Source organism: Dunckerocampus dactyliophorus, chromosome 11, assembly GCF_027744805.1.
Source record: "Dunckerocampus dactyliophorus isolate RoL2022-P2 chromosome 11, RoL_Ddac_1.1, whole genome shotgun sequence".
NCBI lineage: Eukaryota > Metazoa > Chordata > Actinopteri > Syngnathiformes > Syngnathidae > Dunckerocampus > Dunckerocampus dactyliophorus.
In genome coordinates, this window is record NC_072829.1 from 8,415,010 (window position 1) to 8,438,883 (window position 23,874).

The 23,874-nt window shown below is 39.7% G+C and overlaps 1 protein-coding gene across 3 annotated transcripts in view; it reads left to right on the plus strand.

The window, feature by feature from the left end:
• The window catches only part of atp8a1 (ATPase phospholipid transporting 8A1), a 176,896-nt gene that overhangs the window by 77,116 nt on the left and 75,906 nt on the right, over positions 1 to 23,874 (plus strand). For all 3 annotated transcript variants that reach the window (XR_008572804.1, XR_008572803.1, XM_054791080.1), the window contains 7 exons: positions 3,656 to 3,728; positions 9,581 to 9,686; positions 12,839 to 12,921; positions 16,315 to 16,364; positions 17,285 to 17,354; positions 17,597 to 17,681; positions 20,694 to 20,833. Coding sequence is in view for 1 of the 3 variants with exons in the window: in XM_054791080.1 (XP_054647055.1) it covers positions 3,656 to 3,728; positions 9,581 to 9,686; positions 12,839 to 12,921; positions 16,315 to 16,364; positions 17,285 to 17,354; positions 17,597 to 17,681; positions 20,694 to 20,833 (607 nt within the window). In the remaining 2 variants the exon portion in view is untranslated. The remainder of the gene's footprint in view (positions 1 to 3,655; positions 3,729 to 9,580; positions 9,687 to 12,838; positions 12,922 to 16,314; positions 16,365 to 17,284; positions 17,355 to 17,596; positions 17,682 to 20,693; positions 20,834 to 23,874) is intronic.

Genomic DNA, 23,874 nt, shown 5'->3' on the forward strand with positions numbered 1-23,874 from the left:
AATGTGTCTGTGTAGGCTCTCAGTTGTACAGGAGTTGTCCATCGAGGGAAAGGCTTCTTGAGACGTCATCTGTACTTCTGCGAAGAAGGTGTCGGACGTTTCGCTCCTCATCCGAAGAGCTTCGTCAGCGAACTAATAAGTGCTGGTAGCCTAGGCCTTAAATACAGTAAGAGTGGGCGGAATTGGTGTGCAAACACCCTCCTCCTATTGGTTCCTTACACTAAGCCTGGGCGGAGTAGTGGTATAATCCTCTCCTGCTATTAACACCTCCGATAAAAGGGAAGTGTCGCTCCCTGAGTTGGGTATGAACGACTCTGATCCTGGCTCGTTAGCATCTATTGTTCTGGCTCGGCCCTGGCTTCACCTCATTTGCAAGACTAAGAGCTAAGAGCTATTTCAAACCAGTAAATACCCTGAGACAAAAATTAGTGCATCCTAAAGACAAGGCTCCAAACCAGAAACAGAGCAATGTGGTCTATTCCATCCACTGTAAAGATGAGGAATGCAAAGAGCACTACATTGGGGAAACTAAGCAAATGCTCCAAAAAAGGCTTTATCAACATCGCAGGGACAATTCTAGTGGTCCTCAATCAGCAGTACATCTACACCTTAAAGATACCAATCACTCTTTTCAGGACAGCGAGGTAAAGATTTTGGCCAAAGAAAACAGATGGTTTGAAAGAGGAGTAAAGGAAGCTATTTTTGTCAAACAACAGAACCCATCATTGAATCGGAATGGTGGTTTGAGGTTTAATTTGGACCCTGTGTTCAGCAGGTTACTGAGACCAAAACCCACAGCTCTTAGTCTTGCAAATGAGGTGAAGCCAGGGCCGAGCCAGAACAATAGATGCTAACGAGCCAGTATCAGAGTCGTTCATACCCAACTCAGGGAGCGACACTTCCCTTTTATCGGAGGTGTTAATAGCAGGAGAGGATTATACCACTACTCCGCCCAGGCTTAGTGTAAGGAACCAATAGAAGGAGGGTGTTGGCACACCAATTCTACCCACTCTTACTGTATTTAAGGCCTAGGCTACCAGCACTTATTAGTTCGCTGACAAAGCTCTTCGGATGAGGAGCGAAACGTCCGACACCTTCTTCGCAGAAGTACAGATGACGTCTCAAGAAGCCTTTCTCTTGTGAGAAATGTTACAGCAAAAATATTATTTTGGTTTTCCTTCACAATTGTATCACACCAAAATGTCCAACTGCATCTTTGGTATGTAGAGGAAAAGTGTATGAAAGTTGTTTCTGCTGTCTGCCTTGAGGATGAGAGCTGCTTTTGCACTGTGTTATTTACACTGCACTTTTGCTTACTAATACCAGTACTAATCGCACGCAGCTCGACAGGTCAGACGAGTCTGAAACTTGCTGTGTGGTCCTGATCTCTTTGTTTGATGTACTCTATTTAAAGTAGGAGATGCGCATGTGTGCTACTGCTCATCAAATGCAGTAAAACAAAATATTTATTTATTTGTTTTTTACATTTAAGATAAATTCGACATAATTCTACATTTTATTTATTTTAGTTCAAAATATTGCACAATGTTGTTTTGAATAAATTGGCTGAATATTTATTTTTTTGTTTAAATATATTTTTAAAATTATAATTAGTATAACAATGATGTTGTAACATCTTCATACAAATACAATGTAACTCAATGTAAATATAACAGTAATAATATGATGTTATTAAATCAGGATTTAAAAAAAAACTTGTTTAAAATGAAATGTTGCTTGTCATTTTTGAAAAAATGAAGAGAAATTATATAAATATTCATAGTTCACAAATGCAAATAGTGTATCATTCAATAATAATTAATATTTTTCACTTTTTGAAATATTTACATATGAATAGGTCAATATTTTTTGTATTACACAACCATTTACATTTGTCACATTTAATCGTAATAATATACTTATTGTATTTTTACTATAATTATTTTTATAAAAGAAATATGTATTATTATTATTATTATCATTATTATATATAATTATAAATATTGTTTTTTTTTTTGTTGTTGTTTTGTTTTTTTTTTTTTACTACAGCAGAGGTTGTCAACTTTTACCATCAAAAGAGCCATTTTGCCTCCTCTTCCAGGAAAAAAAAAATAGTCTGGAGCTGCAAAACGTTACACGACTTTTAAACTTGTAAAAATTTGTATCTTTTTTTGAATGTTACCTGTTGTAACCACAAAATTCAACAAACAGAAGTGCGCCCATATGTGTAGGCCTACTCTGAAATTATTTCAACACGTAACTCTGGGGCGGTTCTCATATTTGTGTGAAATTAAAACAAAATGTCGCCAACTTTAACATAAAAAAGTCCATCAGAGTTCACACATTAGTGTTGTTTGCTCAATACCGTTACGCTGGCGCTGAATCGTCATCAACCATTCTGTTGGTCCTGTCCTTGACTGTCTTTGCAAAGACGGACATTCTTTCACTGTCTGAATCATTTCCTGTTTATTTTTTAATTAGCGAATAGATGCTCTGACGTTTTTATGAACGATTCTTTCATGTATTCTCCATCTGTGAATGACTTCCCCCTCCTTACCATCTCAGTGTTGCTAGCTTGGCCATTTTCTCGCTAAATCTCAACCCTCTTGGTGATTTATTTTCTCAAAAGTGACTAGCGACAAATGTAGGGACTTTTCCTGACCTCTCTGGGAGATTTTTCTGGTATTTGAAGATGTAAAAAGTGAAAGAACATATTGTTCTGAGCGGTGAGTGCACAGTCAACTCCCACGGCACACTACCTGCCTCTCCTGGAGTCACCACCTGGGCGATTAGCGTGTCACGGGCTCCGAGCACATAGCTACAGCGCGCTTCTTTATATAAAACTACTGTATATTGCTATGCTCTCGTTCCTACGCAGTAACTTACTTCAGACTTTTTTTTCTCTCCCACGCTAGTGCTTACACTAGCCTACCTCCCCCTCCCTTTCTCATCCAATCAGCAGTCAGAACACCGTCTAGATGCATTCACTGACTTGTTGTGAGTCGGATATTTCAAATTCTTTTCGAAAATGCACGTCACCTACTTCGGTGTTAAAAAAAAAAAAAAAAAAATCACCGCAGCGAAGGGTGCCTGCAGCATGGAGGCCGCAGGTTGCCCACCGCTGGACTAGCGCGACTTACTAGAAGTGTAGTGTAATGGTGTGTAGTATTGTCAAATCATATGATGTTACATTTTAAATATATGATTAAAAATAGTCACTTGTCATTTTTCAGTAACTGTTAATTTACCCCAATTTACCCCCTAAATCTGACAATCTTACAAGTAATTGTAAGATCAGCCCATTTATAATATAATAATTTGCGCTATTTTGGTATTCAAATAATCGTTTTGTCATTTAATAATGTGAATTTCCTCTGATTCCAGCCTGTCAAATAACGAGAATATTTTCTTATTTCTTTAAGTCATCCATGAAAGGCCGATTATCTTTGTGTTTTTTAGCAAAACAAGGTATTCATACACATCAGCTTTGACTTTGGAAAACAGTGATGGACATTTTTACCTTGTACTGTACATCCAGTAACAAATGATTCCTACACTTGTTGCTGTAGGTTCTTCTTTCCATTATTGTAGTGGTTACTGTATGTTATTCTAGCGCCTTCTTTTGGTTTTGACTTGGGTGTGTGGTCTTTTTTAGGCACAGCACGCACTCGTCGGAGGAGTCCGGATTTGTTGACCCAAGCTTGCTGGAAAACCTCCAAAGTAATCATGTAAGTAAAGTCAGGGGTTGTGCGTGGTGTGTACATGATGGTTCAGGTGTATTGTATGCAAAAAGACAGTAATAATCCTATTTTGGAGCAAGGCGCTGCACTACCGTAATTGCCCGTCACAAGCAACCACTGTTTGCATGTCTTACAATAATCCTGCTCCTAATTAATTTCATTGTTGCTCTGGGTGGATGCGGTATCTTAACATTAGACACTGTATTATTTGACTCTTTCCTGCTTCCACTTGGATTGCTTCCTACATGAGTCACATTGGTTTCAACTAGTGATGCTCCGATCAGGGATTTATGTTGCTGATTCCGATACCAATCATGATCCAAAAATAGGGCCCAAAAATAGGTAATTAATAAAGGAGGGGTCAACTTGATTTTTTTCATGGGACCCAGAATTCTTGACTGCAAATAGTAGATCATTTTTTCTTCCATTTACTGCGAACATCCATAGTAACACAGTCCAGTATCTAAAGTATGTATCCCCTCATTGGAGCCAGCTTTTCGCTTAATACTAATTATCCAAAGCGAGCATGCTAATGAGCTATAAAATGTGACCTGTGTCCATGGCAACGTGAACCCTGCTGATTACCAGCATGCTAAGTATGCTAGAGAATCCGACGTCATTTCCTTGTGCAAATTCAATGTGGTACTGAAAGAACACAAATAATGCATTTTTTGTTGGTAGAGTTCAAATCTGTGATCATGACAGCCACATACATTTGTGCCTCCTTTCACCTCAGAGACAGACTGTGGTGGGATCTAGTCAGACTCACGCCAAGTCAGGGGTGAGTGCTCAGGTGGTATTTAGTGCCACGATCCCAAATGTAGAACAATGCAAAATATTGACAGTGGAAAAAGAGCCAGAATGTAAAAAGTAGAAAAAAAAGTATATATATTTACAGATGAGCCAGAAAAAAATACTTAAACAATGAGTACTGCAGTCACTCATGGTTAACTCGTCCAAAAAAAAGTAATCAACCACGTTACCTGCTGTGTAACTCCACCTAGACTCCCCTACCTGCCTGAAAATGCGCCCCTCTTAAACTCCCTAAGCCCCTCCTATTGGGCATCAACCCTTTCTTTAATATTAATAAATAAAAAAACATTTATTTAACAAAATAATTGGCATAATGGGCTAAATATACTCCCAACATAAATAATAAATCAAAACAAACGATAATAAAGTCCTTTTGAGGCATTTGAGAAACTTATGAAATGAGTCACATCATGTGACCAACGTGATGCTCGAAACCTCCTTATTTAAACACCCCGGAAGCGTTGATGCGGTTTGGACCGGGGCAACGGAGCGACCGAGGAAGTGACGTGTATGCGTGTGTATAGGTGTGATATATATGCAATAGAAGATAAAATACTCCCAAGTGTGCACCTTTGGTTTGTTTTATCGAGGGGGAAGAGGGGAAAAAGACTTGGCATGTGTTTGTCGTGTACTGAAAGGGACGGCCACACGGTGGGGAAGGCTAGCGAGGAGAGTGAGTGCCGTGTGTGTGTTAATGTAGTGCTGGTATTTAGACACCATTAAAATCATACAGTATCAGACATTTTAGCATTTTTTGTATCTTCTCAAGGGGCAATACAACAAAAAATAAACTTGAATATGCTTTAGGGTAGTCAGTGTACAGCTTGTATAGTGGTGTAGATTCACTGAAAATGAGACAGCGTACCAGCAACACAAGTGAGCACACCTCACAGCGAACATGTCCAAATGGTGTCCTTGTTGTGAATATTTAGTGTGAGTACTCTTGTTATCCAGCACTGCCTTAATCCTCTTGGGCATGGTATTCACCGGAGGTTGTTACTGGCATCCTCTTCCAATCCTCCATGATGACATCACTGGTGGCGCTGGTGGACGTTAGATACCTTGCACTCCTCCGTCTTCCTTCCTGCTTGAGGACGCCCCACATTTGCTGTGTGTTGACTATTCTGTGGATAAGAAATGGAGACTATGATACAAGCTGTACACTGACTAGTCTACAGTAGTACCTTGCATAACGTAAACCTCCTTTTACGTAAATTCCACTGAACGTAAAGAATTTATGTAAGGTTTTTGCATCGTATTACGTAAGGAATTCCATATAACGTAAAGCGTCAAGTCCCTGCAAGCGACAGAGAGACTAACAGAGTACACTTGGTGACGCCTTCTGGCTTCACGCTCTCCTTAGCTGATTATCGGGGCACCGCCTACGCTCTCATCTCATTGGCTGACTAATCCAGCGCGTCCAGTTTGTATGTGAGAGACATGCTGCTCAGTTCCTCATCGTAGTCGCCCTTAAACGAGTTCGCACACATTGAAATCTCTTTTTAATTTGTTTATTTTTCTTTGTGTTAAAATTACCGGAGTCATGGACCCTAAACCAAGTGTAAGTGAGAAGAAAAAAAGGGAAAAGTTGTCGATTGAAACATAGCAGGAAATGATCCAGAAGCATGACGTGGTATGAAATTAAGTGATGTTGCTAGACTATACGGCCGTTCCCCATCGACCATTATACCTTATTTACCTTACTCTTTGAGTCGCGTTTCGACTCAGGCTAGTCCTCCTCCTCCTTCCTGCCTCCACTTGCGCTCCTGATCAAGACATCTCGTGAACGGTAGGATTGTTTTTGTTTTTCAGTTTTATTCATTTACAGTAATCTTATTTATTACCTTATTTTATATTGGAATGTTACTCTACTATGTTTATGCTGTTTTCTTATATTTTCCCACCATATTTGGTGGACTTTGAATATTTTGAAGGCCCAAAGGTGTGAGTTTGGGAAGATCTTGGAACGGATTAGGCTATTTACATGTATTTTACGCTTCGTATAACATAAAATCCCTATAACATAAAGGTTCTTGGAACGGATTATTTACATTGTAGGGGCGTCCACTGTATTTGTATACCCAAGTTGAGTTTCTATAGTGTTGTTCCTTGACAAGACATACTGTGATCAAAATGCAGTTGAGGGTTGACACTTTTTCCCTCGTCCCGCCAGCTTTTACCACACTGGCCACGTCCAAAGTGGGCATCTGTCACTGTTGCTGTGACAGAGGGCGATGACCCAGGAGTCAGTGGAGGTCAAGGGTCATGGTCTATTGCTGACCATGCAGTATTCTCTCGCCAACAAGACCGCTTCTTCGGCTCTTTGGACTTGAACCTGTCAAGACCTCATTTGCATAATACGCCCCTTAACTTCACAATTACCAGCCATGCTAACCTGGCTGGAGGCTTTAACCTTCATACATCTTCTCACCACTCAAAAGGCTCCTCGTCCTTCAGAGGATACCTGTCCACCCCAAACGAGATTAGCATACTCAGAGGACACAGAGGGAGGGGGTGGGTGGCGGCAGAGGGCCTTTCATGGCCACCTGGATCTTAATAGAAAGTGTGTACTTTCATTTTCAAGAGACCCTTTGATTCGCCTTTATTCATTTTGTCAGAGAGCAGGGTTGCCATGGACGACCAGACAAGCAGATTTAATAATGGCGAGCTTGTACACACACACCCTTTTGTTTGGGAAGGACAACACAGGTTCCTTGGAGATTCTCGGTAACAGAGAAGTCTTTTCATTTTTGTAAATGTAAAAAATGGATACAGCTGTGGTGTTTTGGCCATTTGTTTACACAATTTAGTAGTTTGTAATTAAGGATTCTATTGATTTGTGTGGAATAGAATGCTGGTTACTACTGCATCTTCAAGTGATTGAGTCACAATGAGGTGCACTTCTTGGCTGCAACCAGCAGAGGCACTGTTGATTCAGTCACAACTAGTTTACTGTCTAAAGTAGGACACCATTGGCATGGAAGCAGGAGTTCAGCACATTCTGAGCGACGTCTTCCATCCTGAGAATATCTTTAAAATAATGAATTGAATTGATCTTAAGCATTTTTTTAACTAGCGCATTATTGTTTCGTTTAAAAACACTGAAAGGTCTAGTTGATGAAATCAGAATATGTGTCCTTGCGTTCTCAGTGTTCAATGTAGTGCACATGCAAGTACGTCACAACCAAAACAACAATGGTGGACTGCAAAATGTACATTTACTACACCACTCTTGTGTGCACTCAGCTGTTTTGTCTGAGAGGCATGAGCATAGTGCTTCTTTTTAAAGGGACATCGCCGCCCATTGGCCTGGCAAGCATATTACAGAATTTTTGCAGGACTCTGTAAACATCTTGACAAAGAAGTTTTCACCCTTTGTGTTTTTTTAGACAAGGTTTGCATCTTTAACTTAAAATTCAAGCATTGCCATGCACTGTAAAGTTTTAAGACTCTAGTCACACTAGAGTTGGAATGAGCCAGAACACTGTCGGAATGAAAATTCCTGGTTCATTCCTGGATATTTGAAGTGCATTCTAAAAATTGTGACTGCATTTGGAATGCTTTCCAAATATTAGGGCCCATTCTTGTAGCTTGCCGTAATGTTTTGAGCATGAGAGACTAATCCATTCCTTTGTCTCCAGCAGGCTGGACTACTGTAACGGCCTTCTCACCGGGTTCTCTAAACCAGCTGTAAAACAGCTGCAGTACATCCAGAATGCTGCTGCTTGAGCCCTGACTAGAACCGGGAAATATGACCATATTAGTCCAGTCCTCAGGCCTCTGCACTGGCTTCCTGTCGATCAGAGAATAGACTTTAAAACAGCTCTGCTTGTGTACAAGTCTTTTCATGGTCTTGTGCCAAAGTACATCTCAGACATGTGTGAGCCACATAAAACATCTCGGGCTCTGAGAAGCACAGGGAGTGATCTTGTGTGGATGCCCGGAATCTGGGCTAAACACGGTGAGGATGCGTTTCAGTTTAATACTGCCAAAATCTGGAACAGCCTTCTAGAAGATGTGCGACAATCCTCAACTTTGGCAATGTTCAAATACAGGCTGAAAACACCTCTCTTCAGCTGTGCATGTGACAACTGAAAGTAGTTTATCTGCACTCTTCATTTTGATTTGATGTTTTTATGGAGTGATTTTCTTAAGTGATTTTACCCTTCTTTCCTGTAAAGCACTTTGAATTAACTTGTGTATGAATTATGCTCTATAAATAAACTTGCCATGCCTTGCCATGGCTTGCCATGATAAAAACTTTCAAGGTGGATTAGAATTGGAAAAATATCGACAATCATTCGAAAGCTATACTAGCTGCCCTCTGACTGCATTCTAAATCTTCCAACAGCATTCCAAACATTCTGTTCATATATAAAAAAAAAAAAACACAGCCAGCTGCCACTGAAACATGACCATGAAGCGTCGCCTTATTCACATCACGTCATGCCGCCAAGGAAAAAAGGAGCTAAGCTTATGAATTTCAAAACGTCTCCCGCATGCGGCGCAAATTTTGAAACTTTCTCATTCCAGCTGGTTCTGCTTGATTTGTGCTGATTCGTGCTTCGTGTTACGGGGTCATAAAAGATATTGTGCATGTGCAGATGCATGAGTGAATGTTTTTCTCACTTTCAAATGATGAAGTAATTATCCTCAAACCTCATTAGTTATCATTAGGAGGCGCTTCAGTGACAGACACTATCCCGTATCAGACAAGTGAGGATTTTTAAAGCACCCGTGAGACCTTTAGCTACAGTACATGTCTCCTCTCTGGTATGAAATATTGATTTGCGGCGAACAATGTGTTGCTGATGTTGTCTGAAAGGTTATAAGTAGAAATGCAAAACCACACACAAGTTCACAAGGTGCACAGGAAGGATGGATTCTTCCTCTGTGAGGATTTCTTGCCTCTGAAAACTTTCGGTCTGTGTCCTTTCTGTCTTAATTGCAAGCATCATAATGTTTTTATGTACGTTATAAATACATACATAAATTCACAGTTGCAGTGCCTTTTCCTCTTCTTGTAGCCGACAGCTGCTGTCATCCTGGAGTTCATGACCATGATGGCCATCTGCCACACCGCAGTCCCCGAACGCAACGATGGAACAATCACCTACCAGGCGGCATCTCCAGGTACACCGTGCCTTCCTCATCGCACCCATTTGTGTCATTACATAGAAAAATGTCCACTTATGTGCACCTGTGTGTGAGATTTGACAGTATTTCAGAAGAAACGAGGGGGAGAAAGCTGAATTGTTATTACCGTATTGTTAACAATAATCATAATAATAATAATAGTTAGAATAATAATAGTTATGTATTATTATTATTGTTGTTATTATTATTATTATATGAATTTGATTGAAAAATAATATTTTATATAATGTGTAAATCGTTATTGATATTATTGTTACTGTCGTTGTTATTATTGTTAAGACAAGCAGGCCGCATTTAGCTTGTTGTTGCATTGCCCTTAGCAGCAGTACATAAATGAGTATGGAAATAAAATTAAATAAAATTAAATAAGAAAACATATAATATAGGATAAATTTAGTAATTAATAATGTTGCCACATTTTAAAAAAAAATGTTAAAACAAAACTATTATTATGATAAACATTACTACTACTGCTGCTGCTGCTGCTGCTACTACTACTACAGGGTGTATTTAAAAAAAGTAGACTCTCCAAAAAGTAGCCACTAGTTACAATTTCATGACATTTCTTTATTTTCATATGTGGTATGGACATCATCCTTCGGTCCATACCAAAATTCATTGCATAATTCAATGCATGCCTGAACACAGGCCCGTTTTCTTGTGGGCAAAAAAAAAAAATCCTCCAAAAAATTAAAGGGTTAAAATTTAAGGCAAAGTCACAAACTGTGATGCAAAATGAGAATTTTTGTTCTTTTACGCTGCGATACCCAGATTATTCCGACTAAATTTGTTTTATCGGAAATGGTTTAATTGTTGGACCGTACTTTTTCCGCAACAACATCAACGGTGACTATTATCTCCGAATGCTGAATGAGCACCTCGTTCGTTTTCTCAGAGGAAAGCCGTGTTTTCGTCTTCAATGAAATGGTTGGTTGGCACATGCTTGGTGGGCCCAAGATGGCGCTCCACCACACCGGAGGAGAACTGTAACTGATCAGCCGACAGAGCTTTTTGGTGACCATGTTATTGCTTTGGACCGCCCAGTGGAATGGCCCCCGAGGTCACCTGATTGACACCGCTGGACTTTTTTCTGTGGTGCCATCTCAAATCAAAAGCATATGTGACACCACCACACGACCTCGACGACAGTGAACGGTGAATCAGAGCTAACATCCTCCGAAGGGACGGGAATGATCAGGCGAGCAGTGCAGGACATGCGGAGGAGAGCGCAACTGTGCATCTAAAGAAAGGAGGTTATGTTGAGGACTAAGTTGACACAAACTTACATCCATTACCCCAGTGCAAACAGCATCAAACAAAGGGTTAATCTGGGTGTCGCAGCGTAGAAGAACAAAAATTCTCATTTTTATTCTCATTTAACTCTTTTTTTTTTTTTTTTTTTTGCCCACGGGCCTGTGTTCAGTCATGCATGCAATTATGCAATACATGTTGGTATGGACCAAAGGATAATGTCCATACCAACATATGCAAATAAAGAAATGTCATGAAAATATTCAATTGTAACTTTCGTGGCTAGTTTGTGGAGAGTCTACTTTTTTTTTTATACACCCTGTAGTAGTAGTACTACTACTACTAATTATGACAGAATGATCATACAGATGATGATCATAATAAGAGTGAGAATTAGTTTTTATTATAATGATTATTTTCATTATTATTAAGCAGCAGTCCATAAATTATGTACAAAAAAAGTTTATGTATATACAGTATATATATATATATATATATATATATATATATATATATATATACTGTATATATATATATATATATATATATACAACTAGTATATATTGTACAGGGTGATTCAATTTTACAAGTACTCAATGTTGCCACTACCGGCAGCACGGACAACATCAAGCCGATATGAGAATTCTTCCCAAATGTGCATCAGGATGACGCGCTCCCCGTGTTGATTGCAGCTGTTATTCGATCTTTCATGTCATCGATATTTACTGGAAGTCGTGGAACATAAACTACCCCACAAGAAAAAGTCACACACAACGAGGTCCGGGGATCCGGAAGGCCAAGCGCAGAGTGACACGCTGTTCACACTGTGACTTTTTCAACATGTTGGAATTCTCATATTGGCTTGATGTTGTCCGTGCTGCCGGTGGTGGCCACATTGAGCACTTGTAAAACATGAAATAAAAACTTGATGGTGTGTACAACACGTGTGTCCAAGCTGGAGTTTTCTATTGTTTTTACTTTTTCAAATATTGCGTGCTGATTTTGGCACATTCTTTTCGAATCACCCTGTATAATATAGGAATGATGGTGCCACATTTTATTAGATTTTTTTTTATCAGTGTTATTTAAAAAAATATACTACTACTACTACTACTACTACTAATGATAATGATAATAAAAATGATGATATAGTGAGAATTATTATTGCTATTATCATTATCAGAATTATTATCTGAGTTATTACTGTCATTGTTGTTATGGTTAGCGAAACATTCAGAATTTTTCTTGTTCCTACTACTGCGTTTAAACATGATTGGTGCCGCAAGCAGCAGCATTATGTAAATTATGTAATAAATAAATAAATAAATAAAATAAAGGGACAGTCTTAATGGAATTGCAAAATGCCACCATCCCTTGAGGCATTTGCTTGCTGCTCCAAATGTAAACACTGAGTGGGCCCTCGTTCCAAAAAAAGAATAAGAATTGTTGCAACTTGCGTTGACTTGTCTAGAAACACGCAACTAGACTGTAACTGTATATAATAGTCACATGTAAATGCAACATCATACACAAATGTTTATATGTCATAACTGTGACAAATATCTTTTTATAAACAAAGAAAATTGCCTTTTAATAGGTGCTTAATGTAACATTCTGCTTATTTTGTGCCTGATTGCAGACAACAATCCTGCTCGCGCAGCGCTTTGGGGTTTCAAAGCAAAATGGGGGATGAGCTTGTTAAGTGAACTGTAAAAAAAAAAAACAACAACAACAAAAGGAAAACAACAGATAGCTTTTTCTCACCCTGCAGCATCCTCCAAGATACCTGGCCTGTAAACGCTGCGCTTGTTATTACAAAACATGTCATGGGTTTTTGTCTGTAACATTGAGATATTCTCTCTGTTTTATCTTTTAAGATGAAGGCGCTCTGGTGAGAGCTGCACGGAACCTGGGATTTGTTTTTTCTGGTAGAACCCCAGACAGCGTCATTGTGGAAATGGTGAGTTTCATTTCCTGCTTAGCAGAGGATGCATGTAATTCAGGTTCGACTAATTTGCTGCCTAAACGGCTACCATAGTTAACCAAGTTAATTGACTGCAAAGTGTGGTGTATGAATATATTAATATAAAAAAAATAACAAGATGTCTTATAAATATTGCAAAATCCATGGCACACAGGACTGATGGAAAGTGAATGGAGTTAGGTGCCTCGGACTGGCACATCAATAATACCTCAGCATCCTCCCATACGGTGCAACTGGTTTTACTATCTAAATATCTTCCATATACAAGTGCTGCTCAATAAGACCAAAAAGTTGATTTATTTCAGTAAGTTCATTCAAAAAGTGAGTCTTGTATATTATATACATTTATTACACACACTCTGATATATTTCCATTCCATTCCATTCCATTCCATTCCATTTTCCTCCGCTTATCCGGGTCCGGGTCGCGGGGGCAGCAGTCTCAGTAGGGAAGCCCAGACTTCCCGGTCCCCGACCACCTCCTCCAGCTCCACCGGGAGGACACCGAGGCGTTCCCAAGCCAGCTGTGAGACATAATCCCTCCAGCGTGTCCTAGGTCTTCCCCGGGGCCTTCTCCCGGCTGGGCATGCCCGAAACACCTCACCAGGGAGGCGTCCGGGAGGTATCCGGACTAGATGCCCGAGCCACCTCAGCTGGCTCCTCTCGATGTGAAGGAGCAGCGGCTCTACTCTGAGCTCCTCTCGGATAACCGAGCTCCTCACCCTGTCTCTTAGGGTGAGTCCCGCTACCCTACGAAGAAAACCGCTTGTATCCGCGATCTCGTTCTTTCGGTCATGACCCAAAGCTCATGACCATAGGTGAGGGTGGGAACATAGATCGATCGGTAAATTGAGAGCTTTGCCTTCCGGCTCAGCTCTCTCTTCACCACGACGGTCCGGTACAGCGACCGCATTACTGCAGACGCTGCGCCGATCCGCCTATCGACCTCACGCTCCAACCTTCCTTCACTCGTGAACAAGACCCCGAGATACTTGAACTCCTCCACCTGGGGCAGGACCTCATTCCCAACCCGGAGGGAGCAATCCACCCTTTTCCGACTGAGAACCATGGCCTCGGATTTGGAGGTGCTGAGTCTCATCCCAGAAGCTTCACACTCAGATGCAAACCGTCCCAGTAAACGCTGCAGGTCACAGCCCGATGAGGCCATCAGGACCACATCGTCTGCAAATAGCAGAGATGAGATCCTAGTGCCCCCACAAGACTCGGTAGACCTTGATTTCCAAAGTGATGTGATGGTTTGTGGTGCCATGTCATCCGCTGGTCTTGGTCCACTGTGTTTTCTGAGGTCCAAGGTCGATAAATGCGATACGTCAGATCCAACAATGCAGAAGACCTGAAGGAGGACCTGAGGAATGCCACAGACTGACGGACTCCATGCCACGCCGTATTCCTGCAGTAATTCAGCCAAAAGGAGCTGCGACCAAGTATTGAGTGCTGTACATGTTCATACTTTTCTTGTTCATACTTTTCAGTTGGCCAACATTTCTAAAATCCTTTTTTTTTTAAATGTTCATAAGTAATATTCTAATTTTTTGCGATACTGAATTTGGGATTTTCATTAATTTTCCAGTTATAATCATCAAATTTAAAAGGAATAATCATTTGAAATATATCAGTCTGTGTGTAATGAATGTATATAATATACAAGCTTCACTTTTTGAATGAAATTACTGAAATAAATCAACGTTTTGGTCATATTCTAGTTTATTGAGCAGCACCTGTATTAGCTCTTTTAATCCCAGCCATCTTTCAAAAGACAACCCCTTCAGTACCGGCGATTTTAGACCATTTTGTGAATATTGTGTTCTACGGCTATGGCTATACTGTATAAACATGGAACCTACCAAAAGAAAGATTAGACTCCTGTCTTTTATAAGAAAAAAAGGTTGTTTCTACCCTTTTCTATTCTTTAGTAATCAGCAATAGAATGTTCACTTTGACACAAATATCTTTTGCTTTTGTGACAGCTCAAATATCAACGATACCACAACATAAACAACACAAAAGTTGTTTTTTTTTTTTTTTTTTTTTTTACTCCAAAATAATTTATTGCAAATATAACACCATGAACTATTTACAATTTTCACATTTGGAACGGAACTATGTGTGTGCGTTCTTCTGCACATGACACTCCTCCACGCTCTCCCACTTCCTTTTTCCTGCCATGTGTGATTCTTCTGTCCACACGATCTCTGCCAACCTCTTGTCAAATGCACTTCTGTCACCTAGTGTCCGCTTTTATGGCTTAAAATTGGCTCTGAAGCGAAATGCATTCGTGGAGAGTTGCGTCATCAGCCTCTCGTGCAAAAAAACCTAACCTTGGGATCGGCCGTTTGGGTTTATAAAAACGTATAACTACGTCTTTGGTATTGAATGAGTTAATATTATTGCAATATTTAGCAAATTTATGATTTATAAATAAATTTATGATTTATGAAGTGAATGGAGTTACACGGTTTGCCCTTGGATTTTTCGAAGCTGTGGTGGTGCGCTGCATGGGAGGGCGGACTGCCGCCGCTGTGCCGTGCCGCTTCGCCGTGCCGCTGCTGGGTCTTTTTTTTTTTTTAAGGACAAATAGCAATTTTTTATGACTTATTTATTTATTAACGTATTCAACTTCTTTCAACAACTACCAGAACATGAGCTGAGAACATTGCAAAACTGTTCATTTAATGGCAAAGTTGCTGAGAGCACTGCCAACATTTAAATTGCACTTTATCTACAAAGCACCTCTCCACTCAGTGTGCTCATTTGTCTTTAAATACAGGCGTCGTGTTTGAATAGAACACTTATAAAAATCCTAGATTCTTTGGTGAACTACCCAACATGCTACTCAATGCTCTCCCCTGACAAAGACGCAAGTTCTCTTTCATCACATTCTTTTGATCCCATATCCTCAAATATGGAAAAATAGAAAAAGTAGATGTACCATTTTAAAATAGAACCCAGCACTTATTTCCGTGATCCTGCTAAAGAAACAAACCATCTTCTGTTTGGTGATAGCTTGAGTGTTGCAGTGTGTGACTAGTGTGTGTGTAGTGTAGGTTATCCATCCTGTTGCTCCCGTAATTGGCTAACCTGATGGTCGCACTCGGAGACGGAGAGGTCATAGCCAGTTCCCGTCTTTCAGAACATTGCATCTCCAGAAGACACTCCAGCTTCATTAAGACCACAGCTTAGCTCTGCTCTGCTTAATCATTCGGCCTTGTACCTCGTTGTTCATTTAATTAGAGAAGTTAATTGAATCCCACCTTGTTGTTCGTCCAACATCAGCTCTGTGCAGGCAGCTGCTAAAATCGAATAATTGTTTGTATTTGTTGTGATTTGACTCTGTTTGTGATGCTTTTAGCTGGGGAACGAGGAGAAGTATGAGCTGCTTCATGTGCTGGAGTTTACAAGGTACAGTATGGCTGCAGAAACGGGTTATTTTATTTAATGTTGGTGCACACAACTGAGCATGTGCAGTAGCTATCCAAACAGGCCATCAGCGCACATTTTGCATGTTATGTAGATGACTAAAGGGTGACTAAGGCTAAACATGCATAATAAAGTTCAATTGAGGAACATCTTGTTTGCACTTACATGTCTGAAAAGACAGGCTTATTTAATCCAACCTGCTTTCCTATCCTACCTAGTTTGTTCACTTCCTGTCTTCCACATTATTTTTCTAATAGAATCTATTATAAGAATGTACTACTTCATGCTGCTTTTGTAATGTACACCTACATTTGTGGTCCTTTTTCTGTATTTAAAGACTAGAATGTTACTTATTTTGAATTCTATTCAGTCCTAAATAGTAGTATTACCCTGACATATTGCTATTATTAGAAGGTGGGGGAGGACACAAATGTTATAATACTGGCATATCTACGTCCGCTACAGTGCTAACATTACACTTACATTTTAACATCGACATCATGCTGTGTTAGCCTGTTTGTTGAAGAAAACAAAACGATCAAACTTACAGCTCCCATGTCCGTAGCGGACTAATTGACAGCAGAGTCTCAGGTGTTATTTTAGGATGTGTAGCTTAGCCCTTTTTTATTTTATTTATTTATTTTTTTACAACGCAGGTGCTCACAATTTTCAACCCACCGTCATCTAACTTTCAGGGATTATTGTTGTCAAAGCAAGAACCTTACTGATACTGAAGTTTGTTTTTTTTTCAGCAGTTTGTGATGGTTTCCTGCAGTGAGGTGTTACCTTCCTCCATCTTGTCCAATTTTAGCCGCCGCATGCTCAAGCTGTGCGTGATAATTTGTCAACTGTAACACCTCACCATGTAACACCTTCTCTTGCTCTCTCTCTCTCTTCCACAGTGCCAGGAAGAGAATGTCAGTCATCATGCGCACACCATCCGGAAAGATCCGCCTCTACTGCAAAGGAGCCGTGAGTGTCTGTCACCATAGCAACACCCGCCCGCCAGAAAACTCATTTCCTTACTTGCTCTTGTCAGGGAGCCTTCTAGAAACACAAAAACAACAGAGATGCATGGCTGTTCAGTTCTTGAAAGACAACATGTGGTTGTTTGAGAATAAATGAGTTATCTGGGTGTCAGTTGTTAATGCATCTGTGTGTGTGTGCGCGCCGCGTGTATTTGTGTGCGTGCGTGCGTGGGTTTTTTTCCCCAGGACACAGTGATTTATGACAGACTGGCAGACAGTTCTCGGTACAAAGAGATCACGTTGAAGCATCTGGAGCAGTTTGCCACCGAGGGTGAGTGAATCAACGTTGCCCCCTTGTGGCGTACAGTAACATACAATCTCTTTGTTTTATTTATCATCACCGTCAGGATAGTCGAACTTTAAATCCCTTTAATGTCTTCACCTAAATATCAAAGGCGCAGACAGCGCTACATTTTAAGGCTCTGTGCTAATACTGCCCCCCAGTGGCAATTACTGGTACGACGTCACTAGAAGTACCACAGACTAAATACTGCATAACATCGCATGTAATATATATTTACCGTTATGTGAACCAGCTTGATATTAAATACAACAGCATCTCTACCAAAAATATTTTAATTGGTTCAGATCTGATCAACATTTTACAATTAAGTAGAACTGTAAAAGCGGTTTATTGGATTTTATCTCGGTTCAGCATTCCACTTATCCAATATTTAGTGATTATTTTTTATTTAACTTGTATTTCATATTTATTTAAATTATTATGTATTATTTATTTATTATATTTTCCTCGTTATTTAATTTTATTACATGTCTACTGTTAATCAGGGCCATTATCATTAATGTTATTATTACTGTATTGCTGTTAGTGTTATTATTGTTATGCATTCATCCATCCATTCGTTTTCTATGCCGCTTCATCCTCACTAGAGTGATGATAAGAATAGACAGATACACACACACACACACACACACACACATGCATGCATTATAAAGACGTTTTTGTGACGTTCGGAGTGCCCCTGAACGCATCTTGCATTCTTGTAATGGCAATGAAGAAGTGTAACGACCTAAAGACGTGTGAGTTGGAGAAACATACTAGGGCACCAGGTGGCCCCTAAGGACGACATGAGTCGCTCGCCAGCCTGTTGTAAAGATTGCTCAAATAGTACCGCTTACCTGCAAACTGCACCTAATGTTTTTTGGGTTCCTATTCTTGTTTAAAACACGTTTACATGTAAACTGGAAATGACAATATATATATATATATATATATAAACTCTTTAAAAATTGTACAAAAGGCTGTTTTAGTAGTGCCCATTCTCTTTTGTTCCGTTTAAGTTAACATGGGATTAAATGTAGCTCTCGATTACGACGCGAGATGGCACATGAATGCACCAGGGCAGCCGCGGAGCGTTGAGATTTGTTGTCGTAACACGGACCTTGTTTTTGACGTTCAACTAACAGTGTGCGTTTATAAACGTGAGTAACCTGGTTATTTCGCATTCGTTCAATGCTAGACGCTATTTGCACTGTGATATTGTATTGTGTGGCAGCATCCACCTGCCGAGCTAGTCAATAACCGCTGAGCTAGGTTAGCCTAGTCAGCATTGCCACCAATTCATTATATTGTTAGCATGCTGTTTCAATATGTTTAGTGTTACTGCTGATAGCTGAGATGTTATGTTGCCGTGCATTTGTGTTTATGTCTTGGGAGGGGCGGTCGCTGTTTGTGACCGGCCAATCACAGACCGTGAAGAGTGACTACATAATGTGGCTTTTCAGTCATCACGATTACGGATAATGACGAGCTGTACGTGTTTTGTGCTTGTACTCGGCAAAAATGCATGATCCATAACTAGACAAGTATCCAGCTCATCTCCAATATATACATTATATGGTGTTGGAATTGTACTGCTCTTAAAGTGTTCAGGTCAGAATGAAGTTATAAAACAGCGTCAGACTCTATGTGACTGTCTGGGGACGCTCCACTGTGTTTCGAAGCACAGTGGGGAACTCCGTCTGTCGTCATAGCAGAGAGGCGTGTCTTAACACAATACAATAATAGAAGACTTGTAATGTAATAAATTGGCTTATTATTTACTAGTTTATAGTGTAGGAAAAAAATAATTTACTGAGTGGGTAAATAATTATTACAAGTAGATTTTAGAATAACTGTTTGCTTGATGTCGATTGATTGAATTATTGTTGAGCGTTTTAAAATAAGTACAGTGTAGATATAACTGTTTAATCAATTAGTCTAATAACTTAATGAATGATTACAAGTAGTTGATAGAAATAATTCTTTATTAAATAATTAGCAGAGTAAAATCTGTTTAAGTGTGTCAAAGGTTAAACAGCCAGAATATAGACAAAACTACCTTGACATAGGCCGAGGAAAAGAATGTTTTGTTTATGTCAATAACTACAGTAAGTCTTATCGTCAGCGAAGGAGCCGGCTATCATCTGGCGTCACAAACTTCGTCAAGGAATTCAGGAAAAAGTTATCTTTGGAGCGACTGGCGCCAATGGTCTGAGCAAACAAGGGTAAACATGACTATGGGACGATCGGCGGGGAGCACCCTCTCATTTTCAGCCAGGAGATGTGTACAGGTGAAATGAAACGGGGTCCAGGTACCTGTAGACTGCGGAAACTATCCTGTCTGACTATGTCTGATTTATCTTTCAATGATTATGTCTGACTTATTCTTCAATACATTTGGAAAACAGTCTAATTTGTTGTGAGAGTCTTTCTTCCTTCTCATAACTGGAGATTAAAGAGCACGCAAGGGGGAGGTGAAATTGGCTTAATTCATTTTCCAACGTGGTACTTTGACCTTAAGGAGGTTGTGGAGAATTTCATCTCCAACAAATCATGGTCAGTTATTAGACTACAGGTAATTGATTAAACAGTTATGTCTATACTGTACTTATTTTAAAACACAATGATTCAATTAATAGACATCAATGCAAACAGTTAGTCTACAATCTGCTTGTAATAATTATTTACCCACTCAGTAAATTATTATTTTTCCTATAATAGTCTAGCACCAAATACTAAAATATGCTGTAGGCTGAAATATTCATGTAACTACACCACAAGCCAATTATCTGTACCAGTACCAGCCGCATGTTTGAAGGTAAACTGTGGCTATGATTGCAAGCGGAAGTTGCAAAAGCGGTGGTACTTGCAAAGCAAAACATTTTAGGTGGTACTTGGTGTAAAAAAAACAAACTAATTTAGTACACTCATTCATTCAGAAATGGCGTCAGGTGTCTGAGTAGTGTTCATGCTCAGCATGTCGTTATTATTGTCATCCAGGGCTACGCACGCTTTGCTTTGCCGTGGCGGACATCAGCGAGTCGTCCTATCAGCAGTGGCAGGAGCTGCACCATCGAGCCTGTACCTCCCTACAGAACCGAGCCCTCAAGCTGGAGGAGAGCTATGAACTTATCGAGAAGGTCAGCCGCACAGGACACCTTCTTGTACAAATACACACAATGTACCATTCCCTGCTTGAACTTGATTAATTGCAAGCTTTAACAAGCTATGAGTTAATTCCACTGCACAAGAGCGTATGTTTGGAAGCTTTCTACGTCCACGCCAGATAAAAGCCACCTGACTCACCAGTGTGGCCAATGTAATCACGCTCAAATATCTGGAAAAAGAAGTGTGAGATGAGAAGCTGTGCCCACAGGTAGTTCTGTGTGTGGTGGGTCCAGTGGAAGCACTAGTCAAACACAGCAAGCCACGGTCGTAAATCACCCACTTGGCACATTTCTCCACGACCTCCCCCACTCACACAAATGGGAGTCGTCTATCACAGAATAAACATGAACGTTTTCCAGGGGGGAAAATGCAACATGCACTGCTTAGTGGGCAAGAGTGTGGTCCTGGGTTGCCAGTGAGTGTATATAAACCACAGTAGGCCATAGACTGCCATACAGTACGTGAAAAAGCCACAGGGGGGCGCCTTTGAGTCACTATCGAGCACTGTAGGAGCACATTCCCACATCAACACTCAACTTCTTATGGCATTAAGTTCCAAGTGTTTATTTCTAGTTGAATTATCTTCATTCAAGTACCAATTAATCTCTTTAGACATTTAAAATGACATTTTGGTGCATAGACTGGTCACATAATACATAACATTTGTTTTTTCAACAGAAGAGGAGAAATGCGACCTCAAGGAAAAGTAAAATTTAAAACATCTGTATGCTCGCACAGCACCAAAAATTTTTTGAATATCAATAAGTGGAATACAATTATGGAAGTGAGTGAGCAAGGAACTCTAAGAATGTACCAATATGTGCCAGTTTAAGAAACAGTACAAGCATATGCCGTTTGCAAGGTACCTGGAATAAGAAGAATGCTGAGAAACCACAGTGTCTGATATCATTTATTCATTCATTTTGTGTTATTCATAATGTTGTTTGTATGTATTTATTTGCTTTATTACAATTACAGTCGTCTCTCGTTTATCACGGTTAATTGGTTCCAGATTCGAACATGAAAGGTGTATTTCCGTGGAGTAGGTTTCATTGTTAATACATGGAATATTTTTGTAGTTATGGCATAGAAAACCTGTTTTGGATCTTTTAAATATGTTTTTTTTTAACATTATTACAGCCCTCTATGCATGACATAACACCTTTTATAGTCACCTTTATATTTATATTACCCGATATAGTAGATATAATCAGAGAAAATAAGACATATTAGGCATAAATAAGATAACAGACTCACATGTTGGCAGTTCCTTGTTCTTTTCTGGACAGCGTGCTTCCTGTAGTGGCTATATAGTGGAGGCTTTAAATGGCTTTACACTCGTATTATATATATATATATATATATATATATAGTAGACCTAATAAGAGTAAATACGCCATTTAAGACATAAAAAAAACCTCCTCCTCGTGTGTGTTTCACAGCAAATGTGTTCCCTAGGGGACCTTAGTGGCGGGGGGGCCGATGTGTGGGGCACAGGAAGTGATGTCAGAGGTTCAGAGTTGAGTTTTAGCTTGTCGTGGGTTATGGCCCCAATAGTAGCTGGTGTTATTATTGTGATTATTAAGTTATTATTATTGTACCTGTTGTGAGATCATTTTAAATTGCAATAAATGCCATTTCTGGCGATCACGTCAGACCCTAGTCTCACCAAACACCAACACCTAGTGGCCAATGTAGAATACAGTACTACAGTACATTCCCAATTATAATGGTCCTTCTGCCTTGTATTTGTATTGTAGTTCATTTTGTATGTATCAATGTATCAAACAAAGGCATTATGATTCACTAACCAATTCATTCAAAAAGTCCATATTTTGCAGCAAAACGTGGTGTCTTCATACCATGGCACAAAACAATTGAGGAATGGAGTGATTCAGTAAATGTAGTCTCAGCACAATCCTGTTAAATACCAAACAGTGTAAACGTAATCAAGGTTATGGGTTAAACCATGCGTACCATTGGTTAGGCTACAGCGTACCAAGAATGCCACATCTTCCTTATATTGCTGACCCTTGATCCAGTCATTGTATAAACAATTTGGATTGGTAAAGACTCTCCATATGGGCTGGCTAACTTGATGCACCGATAAGACACCGATTCATCACTCACATGTTTTATGTCGTGGCCTGACTTGACTTAGTGTCTGCATGGTCCCACCCTGACTGGGGGCTGAAATCCTGATCCATGTGATCTTCTTGTCTACCAATAACCCCCAAGATAATACATCTAACAAGATGGAACAAAGGAGTCCTAAACGACTGTGAGAACTGATCAGGTCTAGTTGACTTATTTATTAGGGCCCGAGCACCAAGCAGTGCAAAGGCCCTATTGAGACTGCTATGTTTATTATTATTATTATTATTATTATTATTATTATTATTATTATTATTATTATTGTTATTATTATTATTATTATTATTCTGCAAATTTCCTTTCCACTAATATTTTTTGTGTGTTTTTTTTTTTTTTATATATTTCAGTGGTCCCAAACATAAACTCCCAAAATTCACACAGTAGCACCCCCTTTAAATTAAAAAAAAAAAATTAACCCCCACCACAAGTTTCATGGATCATCACAAAATTTGGTGGAGATGTCAATCATTACTGGCTGCCTAAAAAAATCTCAAGAACCCATATTCCAAAACAAACAGGAAGTCGGCCATTTTGGTCTGCGGCGGCGATTTTGGGGAGAAAACCAGGGGTTGTGTTTCGACAAACCACTTCAAGCAAATGAGGCCACATGAAAATCACGGATACTGGTCATATGGGCGATTATATATTGCAAACCAATTTGACGTATGCAATAGAATGTGGGCGGAGCCTCTGAGACTCCCCGAGCAACACGAAACTCAAATAACTCCACAAGGTCAGACTTCTACATTAATTGTATACAATAATTGAAATGTATAAGTGCTCTAACTAACTTCTACATGGTCCGATCGTCCCGAAATCTTTTATGGTGGGTTGGGGCATGGAACAGGACGTGACCACA